Genomic DNA, 26,023 nt, shown 5'->3' with positions numbered 1-26,023 from the left:
GGTGGATGACCAAAATGACAATGAACAGTAATCCCCCTCCCAATCTAGCTTCATCATCCTCATCTTTAGTCAGAGGAATGTATCTAAAATGAACCCCAGCATCTAATCTATCCTTTCTCACAGCTCCTCTGAGACCCCATCCACCAATTAATCTCCACAATCCAACACTGAGCATACACTGGGGTTTATGATGAGACATAACTTCAGGCTCTCGACCCTGATTCCTTCTTAAACTCCAGTACTGAATTGACTGGAGCTTCTTAAGGACAGAGATATTATCATCTTTGTATACAGATTCTAAAATAGTACCTGTGATGGAGGGAATCATACTGAATCAAAACTTTGGTCTTTCAACCTGCCTCCTCACTTCAGTCAGGGAGAACTAAGATCACAGGCTTTGTGGAATCAGACAGATGGGTCTGTAGCCTTGGGTTCCAACACAGAAGCTGTTATGTTGGCCAAATCATTCTTTCTCATCATCATCATCATTTACTGTTTTTAAAATGCTGCGTGGTCAACATAGGTCATTCCATATCCTCTCCCATCACAATCCTACAAAGTTGGTACTAAACACTTGACAAAGTTGACAAAGGAGACAGAAGCTAAGAAAGGTAAAATACTTTGCCTACTCTCAAACACCTCTAGAACCAGATTCTCACTACAAAAACCCAAACTTTTTCCACAATTGTACTCTGCTTCCAGATTTTATCCTCATCTGTAAAATGAGGACATTACCTATCTGGACTTAGGGAGACTGGATAAAAGACCATTGAAAGTGCTGACCATAGGACCAGTAAGTATAAATTCCCTCCCCCTTTCAAACCTCTCAAAATAAAAATTTGCATTTGTTCTAATTTCTCATGAATTCCCTAATCTGTCCTAATGATGACTCAGTAGAGCTATCATTCCCAAAAGAAAACAACATGTTTAACAAATGCCTACTGAGGGGCCCCTGGGTGGCTCAGTGGGTTAAGCTGCTGCCTTTGGTTCAGGTCATGATCCCAGGGTCCTGGGATTGAGCCCCGAATCAGGCTCTCTGCCCAGGAGGGAGCCTGCTTCCTCCTCTTCTCTGCCTGCCTCTCTGCCTACTTGTGATCTCTGTCTGTCAAATAAATAAATAAAATCTTTAGGAAAAAAAATGCCTACTGAGTCAGACACAGGGGCAGGTAACTATATGCACAAGTAACCTAAGAAACAAAAGGTATAAGCACCCTCTTTTGCCATCAAGTCACTCTCAGAGCAGAGCACCACAAACAGCTGATCTATGAGAGCTGTACAAAATCTCTGACTCAGGCTCAGCAATTCCAAGTTCAATCTTAAAAAGTGCCGAAAGAGGGCACGTGGGTTGCTCAGTGGGTTAAGCCTCTGCCTCCAGCTCAGGTCATGATCTCAGGGTCCTGGGATCATCAGGTTCTCTGCTCAACAGGGAGCCTGCTTCCCCCCTCCTTCTCTCTGCCTGCCTCTCTGACTACTTGTGATTTCTCTCCCTCTCTCTGTCAAGTAAATAAATTTTATATATATATATATATATATATATATATATATATTTTTTTTTTTTTTTTTTTTTTAAGTGCCAAAGGGACTGGTAAAACCAACTGGGCCTCCTGTAAGACTGTGCTATGGTTACAGTTTGAATACTTAGCACCAAGTCTGCAAAGCACAAGAAAACACAAGGAGGGGTCAGGTATCCATGTGGCTAGCAGCTACCACATTGGACAACATAGTTATAGAGTATTCCCATTAGTGCAGAGTTCTAAGGCACAGTGCCGCTCCACAGAAGGACATCTCCATCCTCAGTACTTTTCCTTCCATTATCTGGGTTCATTCTGCCTCATTCACAAAATAATGAAAAGCTCCAAAGGAATGGAAATGGATGCCTTAGAGCAAGGATCAGAATACTGTTTATGTAAAGGGTCTGAAAGAAGATATCTTGGGCTTTGTGGGCTGTCCAGTCTCTGTCACAACTACTGAACTCTGGCATTGTAGAAAGGGTGAAAACAGCCACAGACAATATGTAAATGAATGGGTATGGTTGTGTTCCAATAAAACTTTATTTATAAAAACAGACAACGGAGGGCCACAGTTTGCCAAACGAACCTATAGAGGCATTTTCAGAATTCAGTGGTATCAGAGGAAACCTACTCTCGTACTGCAAAGAGTCATGAAGTATACAATCTCTCATCTGCTTCCTCTATCACCTGCATAGGCCCTGAGCTAGGGCTTCTATCCATGAATGGAATATTCCTGGTCATCTGCCTGGCATTGCTTCCTCTGGAATTCCCTGCCCATTCATGAAAGGCACATAGAAGTTTTTTCTCCAACATGCCCAAAATCATACTGTGGCCCCATCAAGGCAATTAAATGGAAATCTAGTTAAAAAAAAAAAAACAAAAACAAAACTGTGAAATATTTATTTTTGTTCTGTCACATTAAGCATGATTAAAACTGGGGCAGAAAAATACTAAGTATGTTGGGTGAGAAAGAGGTGAGCTAGCTGCTTCAGTATTTGCTTTTTCTAATTCAATTAAGACAATGAGTACACAAGACAGCATTAACTCAAGGATGTAGCTGAAGGGTGAGATGTGATACCCTGTATGCTCTACTGGCCTCCAAAGGCGTTCAAGGGATCATCAAAAATGTTGGACACCTTCTGTTCGGATCTGGATTCAGGTGCTGCCTGTGAAGATCGACTTTTTGGTTTGGTTGTCTTAGCCTGGATACCAGAGGAGAAGATATCATCTTTAAAAAGAAAAAAGAAAAAGAAAAAGAAAATTGCTGATTAGGCAAGAAAACAGACCTTTTAAGACACATCTACATAAATCACCAAACATTCAAGTCTGGTAACAGTAAGGGATACCAAAAACATTAAGAGTCAAGCCCTTTAGATTCTGGTCCTGGCTTTGCTACCAATTTTTATAATCACATAAAGTCACAGGTTCTCTCTGACCATAATTTTCTCAGCTACAAGGTACATGTATACACATGGAGGAGAAGAAAAAGGGAAGGATAACCAAACTCCAATCCTGCCCCCGACTTTACTATCTGTGACTTATCTACTTTTACATTCTCTTCCCACTGGATTTTAAAAGGAAAGAGCAATACAAACAAGCAATGGGAAATCCAACATAGGAGTACCCCTCACACAGAATAAATGCACCTATCTGAGGCACATCAATGCCAAAATTCTAAGTCTTTATGACCACATTCATGTTTAGTTGTTTCGCTGCTTCCAGTGTTTCATGAGTCATCTTACTCACCTGAAGCATTACTGCTAGGATTCTATCCTACATTTTAGCATGTGTACACAAAGATATGTATATATAAATGTTAAAGACCATGGCATTATTTTTTTAATTATTATTTATTTTTTTAATTAACATATAATGTATTATTAGCCCCAGGGGTACAGGTCTATGAATCGCCAGGTTTACACACTTCACAGCACTCAACATAGCACATACCCCCCCCATTGTCCATAACTCCCCATGGCATTATTTTTAATAAAAAAAAGTGACAACAATCTAGATCACCTTCAATATGCTAATGGCTGAATGCAAAGGAATACTATACAACCACTAAAAACAAGGAAGTAGATAGATCTCTATACTGACATGGGAAGACATCAAGTGACTAATAGGAACAGCAGAACAGATAAAATATATTCATATTTTGGAAAAAATAAGTATACATTTCTATGTATACAAAGCTCTATTAACATCACTCAATCTGATGTTTGAGTGATGGTTACCTTCGGGGCTTGTTTTTCACATTTTACACTTGTCAAATAGTAGTCACCTATTACAACAGGTATGTGTTACTTTTGTTGTAATTAAAAAAAAACAAAACAAAGTCTCTTCTGCATCCCCCGTGGTGGGAAGCAGTGGAGACAAAGCACATGGTTTACTCCAGGAATAGGCCCCATGTGGCACTGCAGCAGCTGCTTTCTTCCAGTTAACCCCAAGGTGTAGATCTGGGAGGGAGGAGAAAGTATGTATTTGGCTTCAGTTCAAGTCCTATCCACCAACACAGGACATGAAAGAAGTGCCATATTTAAGATCAGGCATTCAGGTTGCCCATGGATAAAGGAGATGTTATGCCATGGGGCGGGTGGGGGGAGTGGAATGAGCATGTTTACAAATGCAGAAGATCTCTGGTTAGACATTAAGTCTGAGTTGTAAGCTGCTTTCATAGATAATCCTGCTCTGCTCTTGCACTCCCCCACCTCCATCCTCTGAACTCCTCACGCTCACTCCCCACTTAGAACTGACTCGAACAATTGCACCATGCCCAAGGAAGCCATCGGGGCCTCCTTCAGCCTACGGGCGAGTTTCTGACCCCCCTTTCATAACATCAGAATGTTCAGAGTTATCACAGATGATTGGTGGGGGCTTACTAAAATAAAAGTTAAATTATAACTAAAGGTCAAATTCTGGGCTTTTTCAAATTCCTTGATGACCATCAGAACAAAAAATTGTCTCACTGAAATAACTAGTCCATTTATTGATCTATCCTCAGCCTACCTCCAGATTATACAGCAAGCCAAAGGAAACCCACTGGGGAATATTTTCCAAGAAAGGGCCCACACAAAGGTAGAGAAATAACAGTCACTGAATGGTAATCACTCTCTGTGTCATAGATAGAAAATCACTTACCCAGGGCACCTGGGTGGCTCAGAGGGTTAAGTCTCTGCCTTCGCCTCAGGTCATGATCCCAGGGTCCTGGGATCGAGCCCCACATCAGGTTCTCTGCTCAGCCAGGAGCCTACTTCCTCCTCTCTCTGCCTGCCTCTCTGCCTACTTGTGATATCTCTCTCTCTCTCTCTGTTAAATAAATAAATAAAATCTTAAAAAAAAAAAAAGAACCACTTTGCTAACTAAAAAAAAAAAATAAAGAAAAAGAAAATCACTTACCCATATCATCATCAAATATAGACTTAGCTTCCACCTTTTTTTTGGACTTCTCTTTTGGTTTTACAGTTAGGTCAGCAAAGATATCAATGTTATCATCAAACAAGTTGGATTCAAATGTTCTTTCCTTGTCTCTTGTTTTTAGTGTGGGTTTGATTGCTTCTGTAGCAAATATATCATCCTTGTTGAGCCAAAAAAACAAATGGAACAATTTTAAATCAAGTTGCAGAAATGCAAACTGCCACCATATTCCGGGACAGCCAGGTGACCTGTTCTCTCTGCTTAGAATGCCCTACTCCGTCCAGATTCCTGCCTGGCCTACCCTTGGTCTTTCTTCTAGTCCTAGCTCAAGTGCCAGCTCTGTAGAGAGGCTTTCTCTACCAATCCTACCTGAAGGAGTGGTTCCTGCCCCCATCCATTACTCTGTACCACTGCCTTGAGGTGTTTTCTTTATGGTACTCAACATTATCTGAAAACAGTTTATTTATATGTTGCTCTGTCTGTATCCAAAGCCTCTAACATACTGGGCCTAGATCACTTTGTGCCTCCAGTACCTGGATGCTCAACAAACATGTGTCCAGAGAGTGGCACTGAAGGCTTTCCTGCCAGCACTAAGTTGTCAGCTTCAGCCAGGGCCCTGTTTCCCCAAGAAACACAGGCTGAACCCTTAAGCTGTACTGAAGCTGCTTTATGTATGTGTCACAGAGCGACAGGCCAAGGACACTGACTACGGCAACATGCTGGTAACAACTATACAAATGAAGATTTGCATCAGTAACTATAGCTGGCCAAGAACCACCCCCATGTGAAACAAAACAAAAAACGACTTCTGAGTAAATTTCAAAATTATTAATAAAAGGACCTAACTTTACGTACTAAGTAGATAGCAAGCAGCAATGAAACAAGATTATTATAATGTATGGCTCAATGAGCCAATCCAGCATCATCTTAATATAAAATCGGGCCCAAAAAAGGTACTGTTATGTCCTGTTACCTCAAAAATATCTTGTGCTTTTGAGATGACATCCTGCTGACTGTTGGATTTTGACTCATTCTTCTTGGCTTTCTGATCTGTAAAGAGATCATCCTCATCTTCCAAGAGGGGGAAAGGATTCGTTTTCTTTGCTGGTTTTGGTTTAACAGACTGGAACAGATCATCATCACTGCCTGCCTCCCCTAGAGCAGGAAACATGGAGCTCTTTTCTTTACTTCCCCCTGGTGGGTTGGCTACGCCCTCTGCTGCCTTTGCCTTGGCTTTTCTTCTCCCAGTGGACTGAGATCCAGTACCCTTGGAGAAGATATCTCCAGAATCAAAAAGGTCATCCTCAAGAGGCTGACCCAGAGATTTCGCCAAGGGGCTTCTGTCCACTTCAGACACAGGACCACCTGCCCAAGCTGGAGCGGCAGCATCCACGACCTCATCAGAGCTGTCTTGTCCACCAGCTGCCCTGGACTGTGGCTGAGGATCACCTGGTGAAATGTCTCCATCTGTCAAGTGTGCAATGGACCTTCTGGGGACACTCACATCCTCAGTCTCAGTGGATTCCTGGGCAGCCAACCTCCGAGCTGCACGGGTCTGTGGTCTACGCTTCCCTCTCACTTTGACCCGGCTCTGCAAGGGCAAAAAACCACATGTTTATCTAACGATTTAAAAAGAAAAAAACAAAAACAAAAAACGTCTCTCCCCTCATGCTCTCTATCTCAAATAAAATCTAAAAAAAAATTCTTTAAAATAAAAAAAAAGCATTCAAAGCTAACATAACAAGTAATCAGTGACTCAAAATATTCTAAGATTGTCTGATCTACCTCAATCAAGATCTTATCTAAGACACAGAAGAGATTATTTCCTAAAGATTTCCAAAGACATTTAATGGCTGCTCCAAGACTGCATTACTCTGAATCTTTTAATGTTCCCCACTCTTGAGTCTTGGAAGGCAATATCAGTTGTTTCATACAAAAGGCTTCATTTGCTCCTGGAACCCTGCAAAGCAGGCATGTTGGTATGCTTGTGTTCTATGCCCTAACTGGCCCTTACTCTGCCCTTGGCTTATATGTGGGTATCTTTCAAAACAAGAATCAGGGGGAATTCTAAGGGTAACCTTTACCAGGGGCTAGCCTAAAGCCAGGCTCCAAAACCAGGAAAAGACAATAAAGAAAGAGAGGCAATCTGAAGTGTTCTTTTCTTCAAGTCAACAAACACTAAATTCAAATGCTAAATATTTTATACAAAAAACATGGTTTAGAAATCAGAACTTTTAAAATAACCACAAAATATGAGCTATTAATTAGCAATAATGCAGTATTTGTGATTCCAAAATATACAATCACATAGTTTTAAGAAGGTACAAGCTCCTTTGGCCAAAGTATTTGGTTGTGTGTGCCTATTTCAAGAAAATATCACAAACAGTCATAAAGAGTAGCCAATGTAAACTCACCCTTCCCCTCTCCAAAGGCTGACAAAAAAAAAAAACAGAACAAAAGGAAGGATATTTTTTAAAAGGAAAACAAGTTTGGAAATACTTAAAATGAATATATTTGCCAGGGTTATCTGAGGTACTGTTGCTTACTCAGATCAGCCAAGATTTCCTAGAGAAGGAAGGCTGGATAGAAGAGAACCAACTAAAATGAAAGCAAAACCTCAAAGAGTTCAGTCTATCGAGCATACATCCACAGTCCTGTGGGCCAGTGCGGCAGAACCATACCACCGGGAAATAATTGTCCTGGGATCTCAGAGGAGGGAGCCCAGGACAAGAGGGCAGGAGGGGAAACATCACAGAAGCAGGGAAGTCTGAGCAGACTGTCAATGTGCAAGAGAGCATTCCTGACAGAGGAAGCAGCCCAAGCTGTTGGCAGCAGAGGGTGGGAGTGTGTGTGTTCATGGAACGAACGGTGTCTGGTAGGACTGGAGTTTAGGCTCACAGTGTGGTTGGTAAGCAAGTTGGAAGCTTTGCTTAGCATGTTTGTAAAAGGCTTTAACACCAAACCAAGGAGCTTGAATGTCCTCCTCCCCTCAGCACAGAGGCCAGAAAAAAGAGGGACGTGCTCTGCTCTGTATTTAAAAGACCTCCAGGGGGCAATGAAGGAGAGCCTGGAGGAAGTGGGACTTTAGGTGGCTACTGAGCAGAATATACATTTTAACAAACAGAGGCAGAGGAAGGCAGAATTAGGAAGGCTTAAGGGAGATGGAAAGGCTGAAGGAAGGAAGATGTGTCTCTTTCATGTGGGGAATGGGAGGCAGCCTATGATGTGTAACTGATGGACTAGAAAGAAATATACAAGTTATTCGGGCTTAATAAAAAAAAAAATAGGCAAGCAAGCAAGCAAGCAAAGCGAACGTGGTTTCATCACCTTGTTTGCACTGTGTAACGTGTCTGCCTGAGCTGGAAGGTCGAAACTCACGCCGGCCTCCCCGCTACTGAGAAGAGTGGGCATACGTTCCAGATTGTGGGTCCTCTCAGGCTCAGATGAAGGAAAAGCCAGTTCTGGCGAAACGGGCTTTATTCCAGAGATCTGGGGAACCGCTGCAGGCAGCAAGGCTGCTGGGTTAATCGCTAAATTGGCCTAAAAAAGAAAAAATGAAATTTACTCTGTATGTTTTCTTAAATGCAGCAGTCTATTATCACTACTGTGACACATGACAAGAGACATGGTATACGTAATGTATAATGTGATAAGAGAAAGAAAAATGCAGGGGGGTCTCCTGATCTAGACTTAGAATTAAAACAGAGTAAGATTATATACCTGTGCCCACCACTTGGACCAAAGAAAAGATGTTACAGACGCAGCACACAAGAAGCAACAACTAGAGGATGGGAAAGAAGTAGGAAAATGCCAGGCAGCAGCTGACAAAAGTAAATATCCAAAAAAGTTTATAGATGCCACAAGGCAGGCAGTGCAGATTCCAGACATGTTATAATTACTTGTATTTTCCAGATCCGAGGGGATGGCTCTTTGGTTTTAAATGGAGCGGGACCTGGTGAGTCCTGTGTGAAATTACATTCAGTTAAAAATCCATTGGGGAGATAGAAAAAAAAGGGTCTCTTGGATTACACTCATGCCCATTAAATTTGATGGAGCAAAGCTGTCACTTTCTGTAATTCTATAATGGGAAAGGCATTCAAATCTCTCCTGGGGCCTTGAAACCTTTCACTAACATTATTTCACTTATGCCTCCTCATCCGTTGTGTAGGTGGAATGCTGTCAGACCATATATGGAGTAAAGGCCCACAAAGATCATGGATAAGATTCCTAAGAATCACAGTGTATCCGAGCACCAAAACCTGACCAGTTGGCAAAATTACCATGCTGGTTCCCCCACACAGCAAATACCATAGGCCACACCAAAATTCATACACAACCTAATGCACTGAGGTTCTAGAAGCAAGGGAAGCTGAAATTTGGGGCACGTCAATGCAAACGTGTTCTCCCTAGTGCCTAATTTTCACAGCTCAGGACACTGAAGCCTCAGGGAAACATCCAGAGATAGCTGTAAGCCAGAACCAGATCTCACTCTCCGGTTCTGGTCTGTTTCCAGAACAAGCTCCAGAGAGAAGAGGGCTGAGGGCAAAGACCTATCAGCAGTAACCTCAGGAGAGGTAACCAAGAAAATGGGGTAACCAAGGAATACTGATTACAATTTATATTTAATTGTTTATAATTTATATTTAATTCTAATGTAATTCTACTCCACCATAGCCCAAAGGGAGAAACTGGGGTTCTAACAGGAAAAATATACTTCACCCTAGATCAACTCTATTTTGGAACTGAATTTCAAAGTTCTTTAAAAACAGTAACCATAAGTATAGCTTCGTGGAACTGGGCTGTAGACGGAGAAGAGACGAGGCAGTGGGGAGGCGTGTTTTTAAAACAAAGAAACACACACAGGAGGGGCGCCTGGCTGGCTCAGTCAGTCTTAGAGCATGAAATTCTTGATCTCTGGGTTATGAGTTCAAGGGCCATACTGGGTGTAGAAATTCTTGATCTCTGGGTTATGAGTTCAAGGGCCATATTGGGTGTAGAGCTTTATTTTTTAAAAAATGTTTAAATTGTGAATTAAAAAAATTTTTTTTAATTTAAAACACACACACACACACACACACACACACACACACACACACGCCCAGTTAAGAAAGCGAGGCAGTCCTACTTGCTGTTTCCTCCTTAATCAAGAGAACTCTGAATTGCCTCGGGTCTGCGCAATGGAGTACCTCTGTCCAGATATGCAAATGAGAGCTGAAAGTCCTTATAAGCAGATCTCACCTGAGGTGTTTCCGGTTTCAATGTGCTTTTTTCTTTGATACCCTGAGTGGATTCAGGATGTTTCTGGTTCTTGAAAGAGGATACCGAGTGGTCTTTTTTCACTACTCTCTTCTTTTCTGGTGTCTTCAAAAGAAAAAGAATACCAAACACCTATCATGTATCTTAGAAATTTTAAAGTAAAGTCATAACTCATAAAAATAATCTGACTTTTGAGTTTTGAGTCATTTCTCAAATGAGGGTTGAAGACAAAGGTAGCATTTCAGAAATGGCATTCTAAAGCCTGTGACCTTCTCAGGAGTCTTCGCTATGCCAACAGAAATAGAGAGTACTTAGGGATGCCTGGGTGGCTCAGTCAGTTAAGTGTCTGCCTTTGGCTCGGGTCACAATGTCAGGGTCCTCAGATAGAGCCCCGTGTTCAATGGCGAGACTGCTTCTCCTGCTCCCTTCGCCCCTCCCCCACCGCTCATGCGCACTCTCTCTCAAATAAATAAAAATACATTTTTTAAAAACTTAAAAAAAAAAGAGTATCTAACAAAATCTACTGGGGTGGGGAAAAATGACACAAACAGGTTAACACTCAGATTTAAAGCTTTGCACCTGAAAAGCTAGAATATTTAGTCACCATGTTGCATGCACTGGTCTTTCAACAAACAACCTAAAAATCAAACAAATCTGGGAACACCTGGGTGGCTCAGTCGGCCAACTCTTGAGTTCGGCTCAGGTCAAGATCTCAGGGCTGTGAGTTCAAGTACCATGTCAGGGATCCTTGCTGAGCACTGAGCCTGCTTAAGATTTTCTCTCTCCCTTTGCCTCTGCCTCTCCCTCCCTGTGCTCTCACACTCCCTCAAAAAATAAAAAAATCTTAAAAAAAAAAAATCAAACAGGGACGCCTGGGTTGCTCAATCAGTTAAGCATCTGCCTTCAGCTCAGGTCATGATCCCAGGGTCCTGGGATCAAGTCCCAAGTTGGGCTTCCTGCTCAACAAGAAACCTGTTTCTCCCTCTGCCTCTCCCCCCTGCTTGTACTCTCTCTCTCCCTCTCCCTTTTCCTCTCTCTCTCTGCCAAATAAATAAATAAAATATTTAAAAATAAATCAAATCTATAATGCAGTAAGAACCTGGGTTGGTTAACACTCTAATGTCAGTTAGGAAACATTAGACGGGGACACCACAAGCACTGTCATCAGCATGCTATTTGCCATTCTTTTACTAGTAAGCACCACAATTCTCTGTGGATTTTCCCTACTCTTTTTTCTAAAGATTTTTTTTTTAATTTATTTGGGACGGTGGGGGAAGAGAAAGAGAGAGAGCACAAGGGCGGAGTGGGAGGGGTTGAGGGAGAAGCAGACTCCCCACTGAGCAAGGAGCTCAACATGGGGCTTGATCCCAGGGTCCTGGGGTCATGACACTTAACTAAGTGAGCCACATAAACACCCCCATGTTTTCCTTACTCCTATAAATATATGTTAACTTCCTTCCCAGAACCCTTCCCCCACACCCCAGTATTGAGAACAAAAGGCTTATACCAAAGACCGTGACTTGACAGGGCTGAAAAGATCATCATCATCATCGTCCCCAAACAGGCTCCCAACACTTGGCTCCAATAACTGGAATAGACAAAATTCAAATTCAATATTCACAACAAAAGCCATTTACAAAGAAAATTAGGTAAGCTACTGACACGGTATCTAATACAATAGCAGCATCATGATGTGAAGAACCTTTAGAAACTGACCCTGGTTTTCTTGGTGCCAGAGAAAAGGTCAACATCAGGATCATTGTCCTTCTGGAGCTTGTGACTAAAAAGGAGCTCTTCATCCTGAAAGACACCTGTGCTCTTTGGGCGGGCATCAGGATCAGGACTCTGGAAAAAAGAGGGATGTTCTAAGGATTTATGCCAAGGAAATCGCAGCTGCAAATGTGGAAATATAAAGATATTCCCTGCAGCTATTTACACATGGCTAAGGGCTGGGTACAGCCCAAGTGGCAATCGAAAAGGGAAGGACACATTCATGTAACAGAAGCTACCAAAAACAGTGGAAAATCTATTTCTAAATACAGATCATATATATACAATCTGAAAAGATCACCTTCCACAGCCTGTGTGTAATAAATGCCTGAACTTTTTATTCAAAAAACAATCCATTAGTTCCCAAAACAAGAAACATTTTAAGGGTGAAAACATACACAAATCAATAAGTGCCCTCCATCTCATTCACAAAGGGACGACTAGAACTCAGCTGACTTAATACCAGAACTACAGAGTGGTCAAGCACATATCCATATCGGTGAGCATCCGACCCCAACCTTCCCCTATGCCCATTCACCTTCCACCCCACCATCTTCGGATTCCAAACAAGTTCTTTTTATTTGGTAGAGTATCTGACATTTCAAAGTTATTATTCACATTACTTGTTTTGACACTCTAATACCCCTGACTTGACATTCTAAAATACTCCCGTATTTTTTTTTTTTAATGTTAGATAGAAGCTACCATAACAGAGCAGTGGAAGGCAGAGTCCCAAGTCCTTGAGGGGAACGATAGAGACAAGAGCAGGAGGCAAGAACGATATAAATAAGCACAACAGCCTGACCTTGTGACTTCCAAGACCTTGGGGCTGGCAGACCAAAGAGCCACAACTATGGAACACAAGCTCTCTTCTCTCATCTCTGCCCCAGGGTAATCCCTAGGCCCATTATAATGCATTTGCATTGAAGGTACGCCCCCCCCCCCACCAAAACCCAAGAAAAAAGGCTGCCAAGACCTTTGGGTAACAAACCTCGCCATGTCAAGAACTCCCCCTCCCAACCTTTGGGAGGAGCTTCCCAAATGACTGGAAGCAGCCTCCATTACAGACCACCCCACCTCTCAGCCCAGAGAGACCGACAAATAACCAATTCCAAAACAACCACTCTCCCACCATGAGAGTGTACTTTCGCTTTAATAAACTGCTGTGGTTACTACTTTCCTTCTGGCTGTCTTCATTCCGTTGACAATCCTCATGGAAAGCCCCTAAGGAATCCAAGGACTGAGACCTTCTTTCACACAATATAGACTTTCTTGCCCATAACATTTAGTATCACAACCACAGAGTAAACAAAAAAATTCACAACTGAGGACAGGTGTCACATTAAAAATTAACTAATTATTATTATTGATTATACATAAAACCCCAGTGTAACACAGTAACTAAGTTTCACAACCATGAAAATCTATACAAAATCACACACAGTAAAAGAAATAAAATATATTTGAAAAAAGAGTATAGCAAATAATTATATTCACTATGCGTAGCTCCCATTTATAAGCAGGGATATGCTACTGGTAAAATAAAAAATAAAACATTTTTTATAGAAATCAACATGGACCATGTCCTCAGTTTGGTTTACAAAAAAGCACTGGCAATATGCCACCTTACAGGTTTTTTTTCAACATCCCTACTGAGATAAAATTCACATACTATAAAATTCACCTAGAAGTATGATTCTGTGATTCTTAGTATATTCACAGAGTTATGCAAACACCACCACTGTGCAGAAGTTTAGAACACTCCCATCAACCCAAAAGAAACCCCAGTCCCTCTCCCTTCTCATCTACCCCACTCCCCCAGACCCAACCAATCACTCATCTACTTTCTAGCTCTATGGATTGGCCAAATCAAGACATTTCAAATAAATGGGATCATAAAATTCATAGTCTTTCGTCACTGGCTTCCTTCTTTCAGAATATTTTCAAGGCTCATCCACGTTGTAGCACGAATCAGTAACCCATTCTTTTTACTGTCAAATAATATTCCACTTTGAACAGATACGTTACACTGTTTACCCATGCTGATGGATTTTTGAGTTCTCTCCATCTTTGGACTATAATAAATAATGCTGCTGGGAACATTACATTCTAGTTTTGTGTGACTGTATGTTTTCATAACTCTTGGATACATACCTAGGGGTGGAATTGCTAGGTCTCGGTGGTGACTCATGTTTACCAATTTCAGGAACTACGCAATTGTCTTCACAAGTGGCTGCACTAACTTATACGGGAGGTTCCAGTTTCCCTGCACCCTCACCAACACTGGGCTACTACAGAAAAAGTCAACAAGCATTGGTAGAGATGTAGAGAAAACAGAACCCTCAATTCTTCAGTAACTCACATGACAGAATGGACACCATAAAATGAGATTCTTTTATCTTTTCAAACACCTGAAATTAATAACTTGACTGATTTTTGCTCACCTTTCCAACTTCTTTCTTTGGAGCTTGGATACTGTTTTGATCTTCTGTTTTATCCTCTTCCTCATCAAACAAACTAAGAACAGTTTTGGTTCTACCTTTAGTTCCTTTCTCTACGGGGGATGATGAAGAAAATAAATCGGAATGCTTGACTGCTTCCTGAGCAGATACAGTCAAAGGGCCTCCCTGAAAATGGAAACAACAAAAAAATAAATAACACGGAGAAATACAACTCCCACTGTGGGATGCCCCCCCCACAACTCCTCAAAAATTCGGTAATGGCGACATCTGCATGTTTCCAGGTGCTATGGCTAATCACATCTATTCCAAAGTATCAAAATACCGAGGCCAAGTCTCCACTGACTGCTTCAACAGAGACTCCTGTGCAGATCGTTCACAGCCAAAGATAATTTCCCCAACTAGTTTAAAGTCATGGCTCCCTTCCTCCTACCAAGAGATTTATGTATCAGTTATAACCCTGATCCACACAGGTTGCTCATGAGCTATCAACTTAGTCATAGAGAAAACACAAATGCCAATCACCAGGAATGGATCATGTATTTCCTAGTATTCCATTAATACTTCAGACCCAAGGAAAAACCTTACTGACAAAATCAGACGCTTAAACTATGGAGGACTCATAATTGTAATTGTATTATTATTCTATTATTATGTATTCTAATTGTATAATTAGAAGAATCACTAAAATAGCCTAAAATGTAGCATTTATTCGTTCAACAAGTTCCACATTTCAACTAAGAGACCACTGATTCTAAGAACCACTATTACTGTATGAACCACTAAGAAAAAACTCCCAAATGAACATGCCACTGATTGTGAAGCACATCCTAATTATCTATCTGAGTGATTAAATTGCGGAAAATATGCTTCTTTGAAGAAACAGGTAATTTCAAAGTGCCCGCTAGGTGGGAGGTAATCTGCTAAGGACTACAGATGTCACGGTGAGCCAAAGAAAGCTGGCCCCGGTCCTCAAGGCACATGTACTTGAGCCAGAGCCAGCAGTGCAACAAGCAATTAGACCTCCAGCTGACTGGGGTAACGCAGGGGCTACAGGAGCACAGAAAATGTCCACACAGAAACTAAAGGTAGGGAATGTCCCACAATGTTTCAGGTACAAATAAAATATTTATTATCATCACAGCTCTAAGGGCCTCAACAGGAAAAGTATATGTGATATTCTTCACATAGGCCCTGAAAAAGAGATTAGATGTGAACAGCTGAACATGCAGAGAACTAGAAAAGTTAGAGGAAAATAAGAAAAAGTAGGGGCATCTGCATGGCTCAGTCGGTTAAGCATCTGCCTTCAGCTCAGGTCATGGTCCCAGGGTCCTGGCATCAAGCCCGACATCGGGTTCCCTGCTCAGCAGGGAGTCTGCTTCTCCCTGACCCGCTCATTCTCTTTCTCTCTCAAATAAATAAATAAATAAATAAATAATCTTTAAAAAGAAAAAAAGAGAGACAGAGAGAAAAGAAAAGAAATAAAAAGAAAGAGAAAAGGTATACAGACACTGAAGGCCATTAGTAACCCCCAGGTACAGCCAATAGCCTTGTCCACAGGCTCCTGATGACAGACCACCCAGGAGAAGACAGCAAACATTTTGAAAGACAAGAGATTTCACTTTACTCTCTAATTAACAGCCAACATCAACTAATGCAAGAACAGGAAATTTACGTCTTCTTAAAATGGTCATTTTAATTGAAGCAGAGGTAGAGGCAGAAGAGAACTTGGCGGGGGAGGGACAGAAACGCTACAAAAGACACATGACCCAGAGCAGACATGCAGAGAAAACCGAAATGAAAAGCAAGCTGTGGGAGAACACCTTGGTGAGAGAAAGGCAAAACCGACATGGACAAAAAATGTGTCCATGTGTCTCTTTGTAGAGAGTGTAAAATGGGAGCAAGGTACAGCACTGTGTGCACCTACGCCTACGAAAGAGACTGAGCAGCAAGAACAATGGTGAAGATTTCCCTCAATGGTGGCACCAGAATTTCTTCTTCAGGCTTTTCAGTTTTTTCAAAATTTTCAACAAATTTGCCATCTGTTTTCTTTGGTAGAAAAAGGTAAGGGGTTGTGTGTGTGTGTGTGTGTGTGTGTGTGTGTGTGTTTTACAAGACACAAGAAACAAACACAACAGAATGGACATGCCAAAAAAAGGCTACCTTCTGTGTGTGTGTGTGTGTGTGTGTGTGTGCGTGTGCGTGTGCGTTAGTTACAAGATACAAGAAACAAACACAACTGAATGGACACACCCAAAAAAGGCTACCTTCTCTGACTCCTCCACCACGAAAGCGTGCCCCAGTTCGGACGGCTCTTTGGCGCCCTCAACCTTCTTATCCACGGGTTGCACTCCGAATGGTGCTTCCTTCTCTTCTTCATCACTGAACAGCAAAGGTGGTACCTCAGGGACAGGCTCTTTTTTCTAGCAAAAGAAAAGTAGATGACATCCTTAAAAACAAAAGTGTGCTTAACCAGCGTGACAACCTAAAGAACAAGGTGAAACCACAGTCCTCGAGTGAGCAAAACGTGATGGCAGGAGAGAAAGGGCGTGACAGTGAAGGACGCACAAACAGGGCGAAGGAAAAAACACCACCCCAGACACAATGCTTCACACCTTTGGCTACAACACGCGCACCTGTCTCCACGTGTCCATCCCCTTCACAGACACCGCCATCACCTAGACCCTAACCTCTGCCACCCAGACAGCTACTAGTCTCCTGCTTCCCTCCTCCCTTTCCAGCTCAGTGACATCATCCAGAGGGCTCTGCTAAAATAAAATGCCCCCCAGATTACTTCATCTCTATTTGTGTTAAGCAAATGCTAAACAGGATAATCAACTGACACTTCATTTTCTCCCTTTATCCATCTGTGCCCTATCAACCCTCACTACTCCCTACACCTACCGTAAACTTTCACACTTCCGTGCTTGCTCCTCATTGGAGAAGCAAACCCTCGTCTTTCAAGCGCGGCCCAGCTCAAGGTCACCCATGAAGGTTTCCCCGTTCTCCTTCTACCTAGTAAGTATCGCTGCTACACTGATAAGATTATCCCTCTTCCGAGCCTTTACTTCATTTGCTTCCTAGTTTATGTTAATAGCAATCATACATCTGTCCGTTCACTGAAAGGATCATATATCGCCACAGCCAGTCATGGTGTCTTATACCAAGCAGGTGGTCAACACAAGTTTGCAAGCACTTTGTCTCATCTCCCCTCTGTTGCTTACGTGGGAGGCAGGGAATTCAGAGATTAGAAAACTGAGGTTATGTGCCTTGTCTAGAATTACTGGCATCCTTCAGGCAAAGGATTGATCAAAAATTCTTGAGGAGAAAAACTGTAACTCTGTCATATCAGCTAGAGTAGGTGTTATGAGGAAGTACGCTCCGAAGCAGTATCTAAATCAAGTCAGGAAGACAGATTTGGGAAATCAAAGAACCCTACTAACTACGAGAGAAAAAATTACAAAGGAAGTAAAAATAGGGTAAGATGATTGATTATTGTTAAGAAGAGGTCCTTAAGGGACGCCTGGGTGGCTCAGTTGGTTGGACGACTGCCTTCGGCTCAGGGCGTGATCCTGGAGTCCCGGGATCGAGTCCCACGTCGGGCTCCCAGCTCCATGGGGAGTCTGCTTTGCTCTCTGACCTTCTCCTCGCTCATTCTCTCTCTCACTGTCTCTCTCTCTCAAATAAATAAATTTAAAAAAAAATCTTAAAAAAAAAAAAAGAAGAGGTCCTTAAAACGTATAATCATTTGAACCTGAAATAAAAGACTGGAAATCCAAAGAAACAGCTTCAGAAGAGATCAGGCAATACTGAAATGATTAAAGGAAGAAACTTTTGTGGAATGCGCTGGTCTCGCTGAGAACTACATACTACTTCGATGCAAAAGTCAGTCTGGGTAAGAAACAAGATTTAAATACGGTCTCTTAAATCAAGAAAAATGCCACCCAAACTTTTGGTTGTAAATGTTCCTAAAGATAAGCTGTATTCATCTTGATCATGAAATTAATTTCACTGATAGGTTGATAACTGAGTCACATCTAACTTTAAAATATTCTAAGATCTCTGAACAACAACAAAAAATCTTTTCTATACTGTTGTCCAGAGGTGCTTATATTTCACAAATGGTACAATTCTGTGTGCAGTTTATTCAGCTACTTAAGATGCTGATCTCTGATTTTTGTCTCATTTAATAATCACTATTACTACAGGTAGAAAGAAGTTTTCCATTTCCAGAACCTTTAGTATTTATTAAATTATTGCTCATTTATCCAGAGTAGAAGTTTTTATTTATAATCTACAGAAGAAAACCACTCAGATCTGACTCTTTTAACCACCTGATGTCTTTTTTTTTAAAGATTTTATTTATTTATTTGACAGAGAGAGATCACAAGCAGGCAGAGAGGCAGGCAGAGAGAGAGGAGGAAGCAGGCTCCCTGCTGAGCAGAGAGCCCGATGCGGGCCTCGATCCCAGGACCCTGAGATGATGACCTGAGCCAGAGGCAGCGGCTTAACCCACTGAGCCACCCAGGCGCCCGGGACCTGATGTCTTCTTTAGGGAGATTCAAGGATGGGTGATTCAAGGAGAAGAGGACAAGAACCTCAGAAGTAGCAGCAGGGAAGGCAGCATGCTCCTCCCCATGCTGAAAGCTTCTGGTACAATTCCACTTTCTGGGAATGTGGTGGGGAAAAAAAAAAAAATTCCTAAATCCTCAACTGACATGTGCCTGGTCTGGCAAGTTTTCACAGGACAAGTTAATGTTTGTCCTATGTCTGAAAATATGAAGACTATTTCCAGATCGAGGAGATAATAAGGACCCCTGGAGTATTGTGAGACAGGGTGAGTCACCTAGAGCACATGGCAAGTGCGGGTGGGAAAGAGGAGTGCCGCTTGAATGAGATTACAGACGGCATGGGAGGCTCAGCTGAAGTATTTGTGACAAGGACAAGAGAGGACTGGGTTGTATTTACGAACAGAACCAGGGCAACGGCAAGGAGAGCAGAGGAAGAAAGGAAGAAGCAATCATGGAGAAGTCAGATATAAAATTATCTCAAGTCAAGGCTAAATAAGATAAGGCAGTAAGGATGGGAAGAAACATCCCTAATAAACTAGAAGGAAACGGTGACGGTTACTCCATCTAAGCCAAAGTCAGTCATACATGTCCCAATACAGTTACAGGGAATACCGAGAGTGGGCAAAAAGAACAAGCTCAAGCTTATGAAAATGGAAAACATTCTGCAGGATGAGAAAAAAGATGCATAAAAATGTATAACATGATCTCACTTAAATAAAACAGACACGGGGTGCCAGGGAGCAGGCCTGAAAGAGCTGACGACACATAGTTACTGATGACTCCTCTGGGAGGAGAGTAAGGACTTTGCATTCTCTATGCACTTTCTAAACCTTTTTAGAGAATGCACATGGGAGGCGGCCCAGAGGCTCTCCCTTCTTCTCTGTCATGTGGGTCTTTTTGCCTCTACCACATGCCAAATCTGAAGGGCCTGAAGTTGGGACTGAAGGCCTGATGGCAGGCTGTGACGTGACTTGATTCTTGGCCTTTTAGGCTAACCAAGCCAGATGAAGGTTATCTCCATGCAGTCTAGCCTAAAAAGTTTTACGCTCCCCTTTGGGGCTATTAGCAATTGCCAGCTGGCCTCACAAGCATAGCACTTGGCCTCACTTTGTTCTATGTGCACACGCTCACATATACCCACTAAGGGAAGGAGATGGGGAGGGATGAACGGCAGGCCAGAGCAGGATTCCAGTACACCTGGGTTCCCTGAACAACTATTATCATCATCCCACCTTCCTCTCGTTCCTTAATACTCCTTTTTGATGTAACTATCATCAAGACTGGCTAAATTTTTTAGCTTAGGTGACTGTGGTAGTGACATCACATAGATGTAGTCACCAGAATCATTTACACTGGACAGCCACCAATTGACTTTTTCTTATCACATCCTTTTAACTACAAAAAAAAAATATTTTTTTACTCTCGTTAAAAAACATAAAATTGACCATCTTAACCATGTATATGGTTCAGTAGTGCTAAGAATATTTACACTGTTAGGCAACCAACCTCCAGAATTTTTCCATCTTGCAAAACTGAAACTCTGTACTCATTAAAAGACTCCCCATTTCCCTCTCCCTCCAGCCCCTAGAAACCACAATTTTACTTTCAGTTTCTTGAAAGTTGACTCCTCCAGGTACCTCGTCTAAGTGGAATCATATATTATCTTTTTCTGACTGCCTTATTTCACTCAGTGTCAAGTCCTCAAGGTCCATCCATGCTGTAGCACATGCCAGAATTTCCTTCCCTTTTCCCGACTGGCTACTGACAGTAGTAAAAAGTGTTAGTACTTGAAATGTGCTCCTAAAAGGAATAACGTGTGCCTTTCTGGCCTGGTCTAACGTTAGCAGGATTCCACACGGCTGCGGCTCTTCCTGGCAACCCCCACCAGGACTGCAGCAGCGCTCTCCCCTGAGACTCCAGATCCCTACCCCTGATGCTGAAGGGGGTGCATGACACGGAGGAAACCTTTCCTCCACGCTTTGTGCTTATGTTTCATCTATAAAATACCACTAATGGAAGACTTCTTTCTAAAACTGGGCAAATGGGATTTTCCATTAGACTCAGCCTCCAAGATCGGTTTTAGGGGCTGATTCAGGGAAGTATCACTCTTCATGTGATATCGCCTCAAGGGTATTTCCTGGACCTAGGAAGCTACGAATACCGTTGTTGTAGGAGGAACAGATGCAGGAGGAGAGCCAAAGAGAGAGCTTCCACTGTCAGCATCGTCTTCAAAGAGGAGTGACACTCTCTGGGTCTTCTTTTGGCTGTACAATCAAACAAAAGGTCAAATAAGGCAAATGTGATTAAAAAATACATACAGTATTCCCTCTAGGCCATACTCATAGGAACCCACCTACAACTAAAACACCCAAGTCATCGCTGACCTTACATAATTAAAAAGAAACCAGAAAAACCTTTAAAATGGGTGCAATATGTGTCTAACATATCATCAGCCTCTGGCTCTCACCCATATGTAGAAGTTTGAGGGCCTCTTCATCTTTCCCTTTGACTCAGTATAGGTGTACTAGTAGTTAGCTTGGCCAAGTATTTAAAAGCATGGTTGGTGATGCTGGGAAGAGAGGTAGGGTTGGAGTAAAAATGGTGTAAAGATTTGAATTATTAGATTTTAAAGCAACTGCTAGCTTTCTAGAATTCTTGAGAGGTACAGAAACTAGGGATCTCTAGCATCTGTTTTCAATAAAAAATATACTGGAGAGGGGAAGGGGTTGCCTGGCTGGCTAAGTTGGTGGAGCATGCAACCCTTGATCCCAGGGTCATGTGTTCAAGCCCCATGCTGGGTGTGGAGCCTACTTTAAAACAAAAAAGCAGAATGAAGTTAAAATATTAGAAAAAAAAGGGGGGAGGAGGCTGGGGAAGCGCAGGCCTGGGTGGCTCAGTCAGTCAAGGATCTGCCTTCAGCTCGCGTCGTGACCCCAGGGTCCTAGGATCAAGTACTATGTTGGGTTCTCTGCTCAGCAGGAGTCTGCATCTCCCTCTCACTCTCCTTGTATGCTCTCTCTCTCTCTAATAAATAAATAAAACATCTTTTAAAAAAAGGAAAGAAGGAGTAAAAACATACTGGGCTCTTTCAGCCACAGCTCTCCTCACCCCCTTCCTCTAGCCTATCTTTACCTACCTCCTCGCCTAGGATTCTGCCCTGGCCCCTACAGAGAAGGTGACCAGTAAACACCTGCCAGAACAAATACTGGTCAGGACTTTTAATGGACAGGAATACAACAGTGGAAAATCACACAAAAGCTTAGCACTAGACGTGGGGAATCCAGAACAGAAAATGAACTGAAAGGTCAAGTTCCAGTTTTCACTATGTGATAAAGAGTCATCCAATTAGCACACTACACAATTACCAATGTAACAAAAACTTTAAATTCAATTTTAGGGGCACCTGTGGCTCAACTGTTAAACATCTGCCTTCGGCTCAGGTCATGATCCCAGGGTGCTGGGATCGAGCCCTGCATTGGGCTCCCTGCTCAGTGAGAAGCCTGCTTCCCCCTCTCCCACTCCACCTGCTTGTGTTCACTTTCTCACGGTCTCTCTTTGTCAAATAAATAAATCTTATTTTAAATAAAAATAAAACAAATTCAATTTTAGCTAAGTAAAAATGATACTAACACATCATTTCAGTAAATTGTTCACCATCTACATCTACGTACATTAGGACATAACTAATATATATACACAAGAAAACATATCATAATCTTTTTCATATGTTTAATTACTAGCAAGGCACAATCTATGTAGCTTATTTATTAGTTTAATATTGACTTCTGCCTATCTTAAAAAAAATTTTTAAAAACCTAAGCATCACAGACTAGAGAACACAAGTAACCAAACCCTTGAATGTACATAGTTAGACATATATATCGAAAAAGGTTAAACATTAAGGCTGTACCTTGAAGAAGTTATAAAAGCAAAAAACCATAGTACGATGGTATTTAACAAGCCTTTATGGATATATACACTAAAAATTTACACAAATTATAACCAAAATATTTCACTACTTGGTGATGAGTGATCACAAAATATTTACAACTATGTCGGATGCCTACAGAATACCAGAAACCTCATTAAGCTGCTACAGCAGGAAAACATCTTAGGCATGATTTTCTGAACAATTTCTAAAAACAAAACAAAACACCAAACCAACCCACAAAAAGTACATGATTCTGAAGGTAAGCTACAGAAAATGAGTTAGTTCTCTGGACAGAGCTACAACAGAAAACAAAAGACTCAGCAACTACTGGTTAAATTGGGGCCTCCCATGGAGCTCTGTCCTCAGAAGAAAAATATGCTGCTCAGTGAACTAGGGTATTTCTCACTGTAAATAACAGGTTGCGTATTTTGATTTATTTGAAAGGTGCAGACATCAGCAAACATGAAGATAACCAGAGCCGATGGCCTAAAACAAAACATTTCTGGGAATGACAGGGAAATTAACAACAATCATGCTGGAATGACGGGCACAAACCAGGGCTGTCCAAACAAGCCAGGACGTGTGAGTGCCCTGCTCACAAGGCAGTATTTCACAACTTGTTAGAGTCACAGCTCTTCGTTCTTTTTTTCAGAAGGGTTTTGAGATATAATTTACATACCATAAAATTTACCCTTTTATAATACAGTATGAAATTCACTGGTTTTTAGTACAGAGTTGTGTAACTAACACCACCATCTAACTTCACAGTATTTCCATCAACCCAGAATGAAACCCCATGCCTGTTAATAATCACTCCCAATTCTCCTTGCCCCTCAGTCCCAGGCAAACACTAATTTACTTTCTGTCTCTATAGATTTATCTCTTTGGGATTATTATACACAAATGGAACCATACATGTGATCGGTCCTGTGACTGGCTGCTTTCAATTAACACAATATTTAAGGTTCATCCACGCTGTAGCATGTATCAATATTTTATCCCTTGTTATTGCTGAGTTAAGAGTCCACTGTATGGGGCGCCTGGGTGGCTCAGTGGGTTAAGCCGCTGCCTTCGGCTCAGGTCATGATCTCAGGGTCCTGGGATCGAGTCCCGCATCGGGCTCTCTGCTCAGCGGGGAGCCTGCTTCCTCCTCTCTCTCTCTCTGCCTGCCTCTCTGCCTACTTGTAATCTCTCTCTGTCAAATAAATAAATAAAATCTTTAAAAAAAAAAAAAAAAGAGTCCACTGCATGGACATAACACATTTTCTTTATCCTATCATCTATTGATAGGATGTTTGGCTTATTTCCACTTTTTGGCTACTAAGAATAAGGCTGTAACAAACATTCACATATAAGTTTTTGGCTGGACGTATTTTCATTTCCCTTGACCATCTACCTAAGAGTGAAATGTAAGTCATACGGTAACTCCACATTTAACTTTTTAAGGAACTGCTCGACTGTTTTCTAAAGTGAAACCATCTGACATTGCCACCAGCATTGTGGGAGGGCAACAATTCTTCCACATGCTCCCCTACACTTGCTACTACCTGTGAAAGCAGCATGGTACACCGCCAACAGGGCCCATGCGCAGTCTACAAAACATTCCACGGGCTTTAGTCCAAGTATCCACGTGGAGAGCAGCCAGAGCAGTGAAGAATCACCAGCCACTGGGCTGACACCAGCCACTGGGCTGACACTGCACAGCTCTGCAGAGAACCAACCTTCAAACAATGTTTTTCGATGCGTAGTAGATTTTCATTCAAATGGAAAACTTAAGTACTCAGACCAAACTTTACTTTCTATAGGGTATCCCAAAAGAAAACAAAAAAGATAACAAACTGCACTTGAATCCCTAGCAAAGAAAAATAATGTTTAGGGGTTAAAAAAAATAATAAGTAGAAGAAATTAGATAAATCCACTATGAAAAACATTTCCCAGCACTGAGGAGAAAATGCCTTCAAGTGAAAATCAAAGATTTCTCCCTTGTATGACTACTAAGTAATGAATGATAATCACGGCACCCCAAGTAATTGACATCTTGTGAATCAAATACCTTTACTTATTACCACAGACACTGGATAAACAATTTCTTACAATGACTATCTCACCTGTCCTTAGCAACAGCAAAGAGATCATCTTCATCATCCTCATCAAAGAGACTAGTCTTTTTCACAGCCTTGGCCTCCTGCTCCTGAGTGGCACCAGAGTCCCTAAGTTTAGACCTGTTGTCAGATGCTGAGTTTGTCTGTGAATCAGCAATATTCCACTGGTCCTTAAAATATAAAATATATATTAAAATCCTGTGGCAATTCAGACTAAGGAACCTGGAAGTAAAATGAAACTTACATTCATTAAACTAAATTGTATTTAAACTATTAAACTAAGTATATCATTCTTGAAGAAAGTTCACATCTGGGGCTTTTCTTTGAACTCAAGTCTAGACATCTGGGTTCTTTAACCTCCAGTTCTGACCTTATGCCTTCCTCTATCACCATATGCTTCTTCCCTCTATGGTTTTGTTCTGGGTTAGGACAGGGGAAGTTATCTACCTTAGCAGATTCAAACTTATGTATAGAGGGCGATGAGAAGAAAGAGGAATATTAAAAAAAAAAAATCAAGAACATGCAACTTTTGAGGAAAATGATAAAGATCTTAAAGCAGACTGGAAAAAAATGTATGAAAAGCTCACACAATGCACATCTAAACAAGACACAATGAAAGTGCTAGTGGGAGACCTGGATGGCTCAGTTAAGTCTTCAGGCTCAGGTCATGACCCCAGGGTCCTGGAATGGAGCCCTGCATGCATGGGGCTCCCTGCTCAGTGGGGAGCCTGCTTCTCTGTCTGCCTCTGCTGCTCCCCTTGCTTGTGCTTGCTTGCTCTCTCTCAAATAAATTAATTCTTAAAAAGCAAAAAAGGAAGAAAGCTGCTAGTGACCCTTTCACCACAAAAGCCTAAATCTTAGACCTTTAGAAAGCATTAAGGGAATCCCACCTGGCTATGCTCTCAAACACAGGAACTCCTGAACACTTCCTTAAGTGGTCCTCTGGTCTCTAGAATCCAGAGTTTTGCAAAGCAAAGTGGGGTTCACAAGCAGCGGCATATGTTAT

General features: G+C 41.7%; 1 protein-coding gene across 5 annotated transcripts in view; it reads right to left on the bottom strand.

Annotated features, from left to right (window-relative positions):
• Positions 1–2,027: 2,027 nt before the first annotated feature.
• LOC122900879 (WASH complex subunit 2A-like) overlaps positions 2,028–26,023 on the bottom strand; it is a 55,978-nt gene continuing 31,982 nt past the window's right edge. For 3 of the 5 annotated variants that reach the window (XM_044240022.1, XM_044240023.1, XM_044240024.1), the window contains exons 20-31: positions 25,024–25,187; positions 21,146–21,248; positions 16,681–16,836; positions 14,399–14,581; positions 11,901–12,029; positions 11,692–11,772; positions 10,167–10,289; positions 8,828–8,890; positions 8,256–8,468; positions 5,902–6,519; positions 4,911–5,088; positions 2,028–2,739 (exon numbers count right to left, since the gene is read on the bottom strand). In XM_044240022.1, the coding sequence (XP_044095957.1) occupies positions 2,600–2,739; positions 4,911–5,088; positions 5,902–6,519; positions 8,256–8,468; positions 8,828–8,890; positions 10,167–10,289; positions 11,692–11,772; positions 11,901–12,029; positions 14,399–14,581; positions 16,681–16,836; positions 21,146–21,248; positions 25,024–25,187 (2,151 nt within the window). In that variant the 3' untranslated portion in view covers positions 2,028–2,599. The remainder of the gene's footprint in view (positions 2,740–4,910; positions 5,089–5,901; positions 6,520–8,255; positions 8,469–8,827; positions 8,891–10,166; positions 10,290–11,691; positions 11,773–11,900; positions 12,030–14,398; positions 14,582–16,680; positions 16,837–21,145; positions 21,249–25,023; positions 25,188–26,023) is intronic. The other 2 variants (XM_044240025.1, XM_044240026.1) reach the window with 1 other exon arrangement.

The sequence above is a fragment of the Neovison vison genome, chromosome 2 (assembly GCF_020171115.1).
Source record: "Neovison vison isolate M4711 chromosome 2, ASM_NN_V1, whole genome shotgun sequence".
Taxonomy (NCBI): Eukaryota; Metazoa; Chordata; class Mammalia; order Carnivora; family Mustelidae; genus Neogale; species Neogale vison.
The sequence above is the reverse complement of the archived record's forward strand: the minus strand, read 5'-3'. Positions and strand labels throughout refer to the sequence as shown.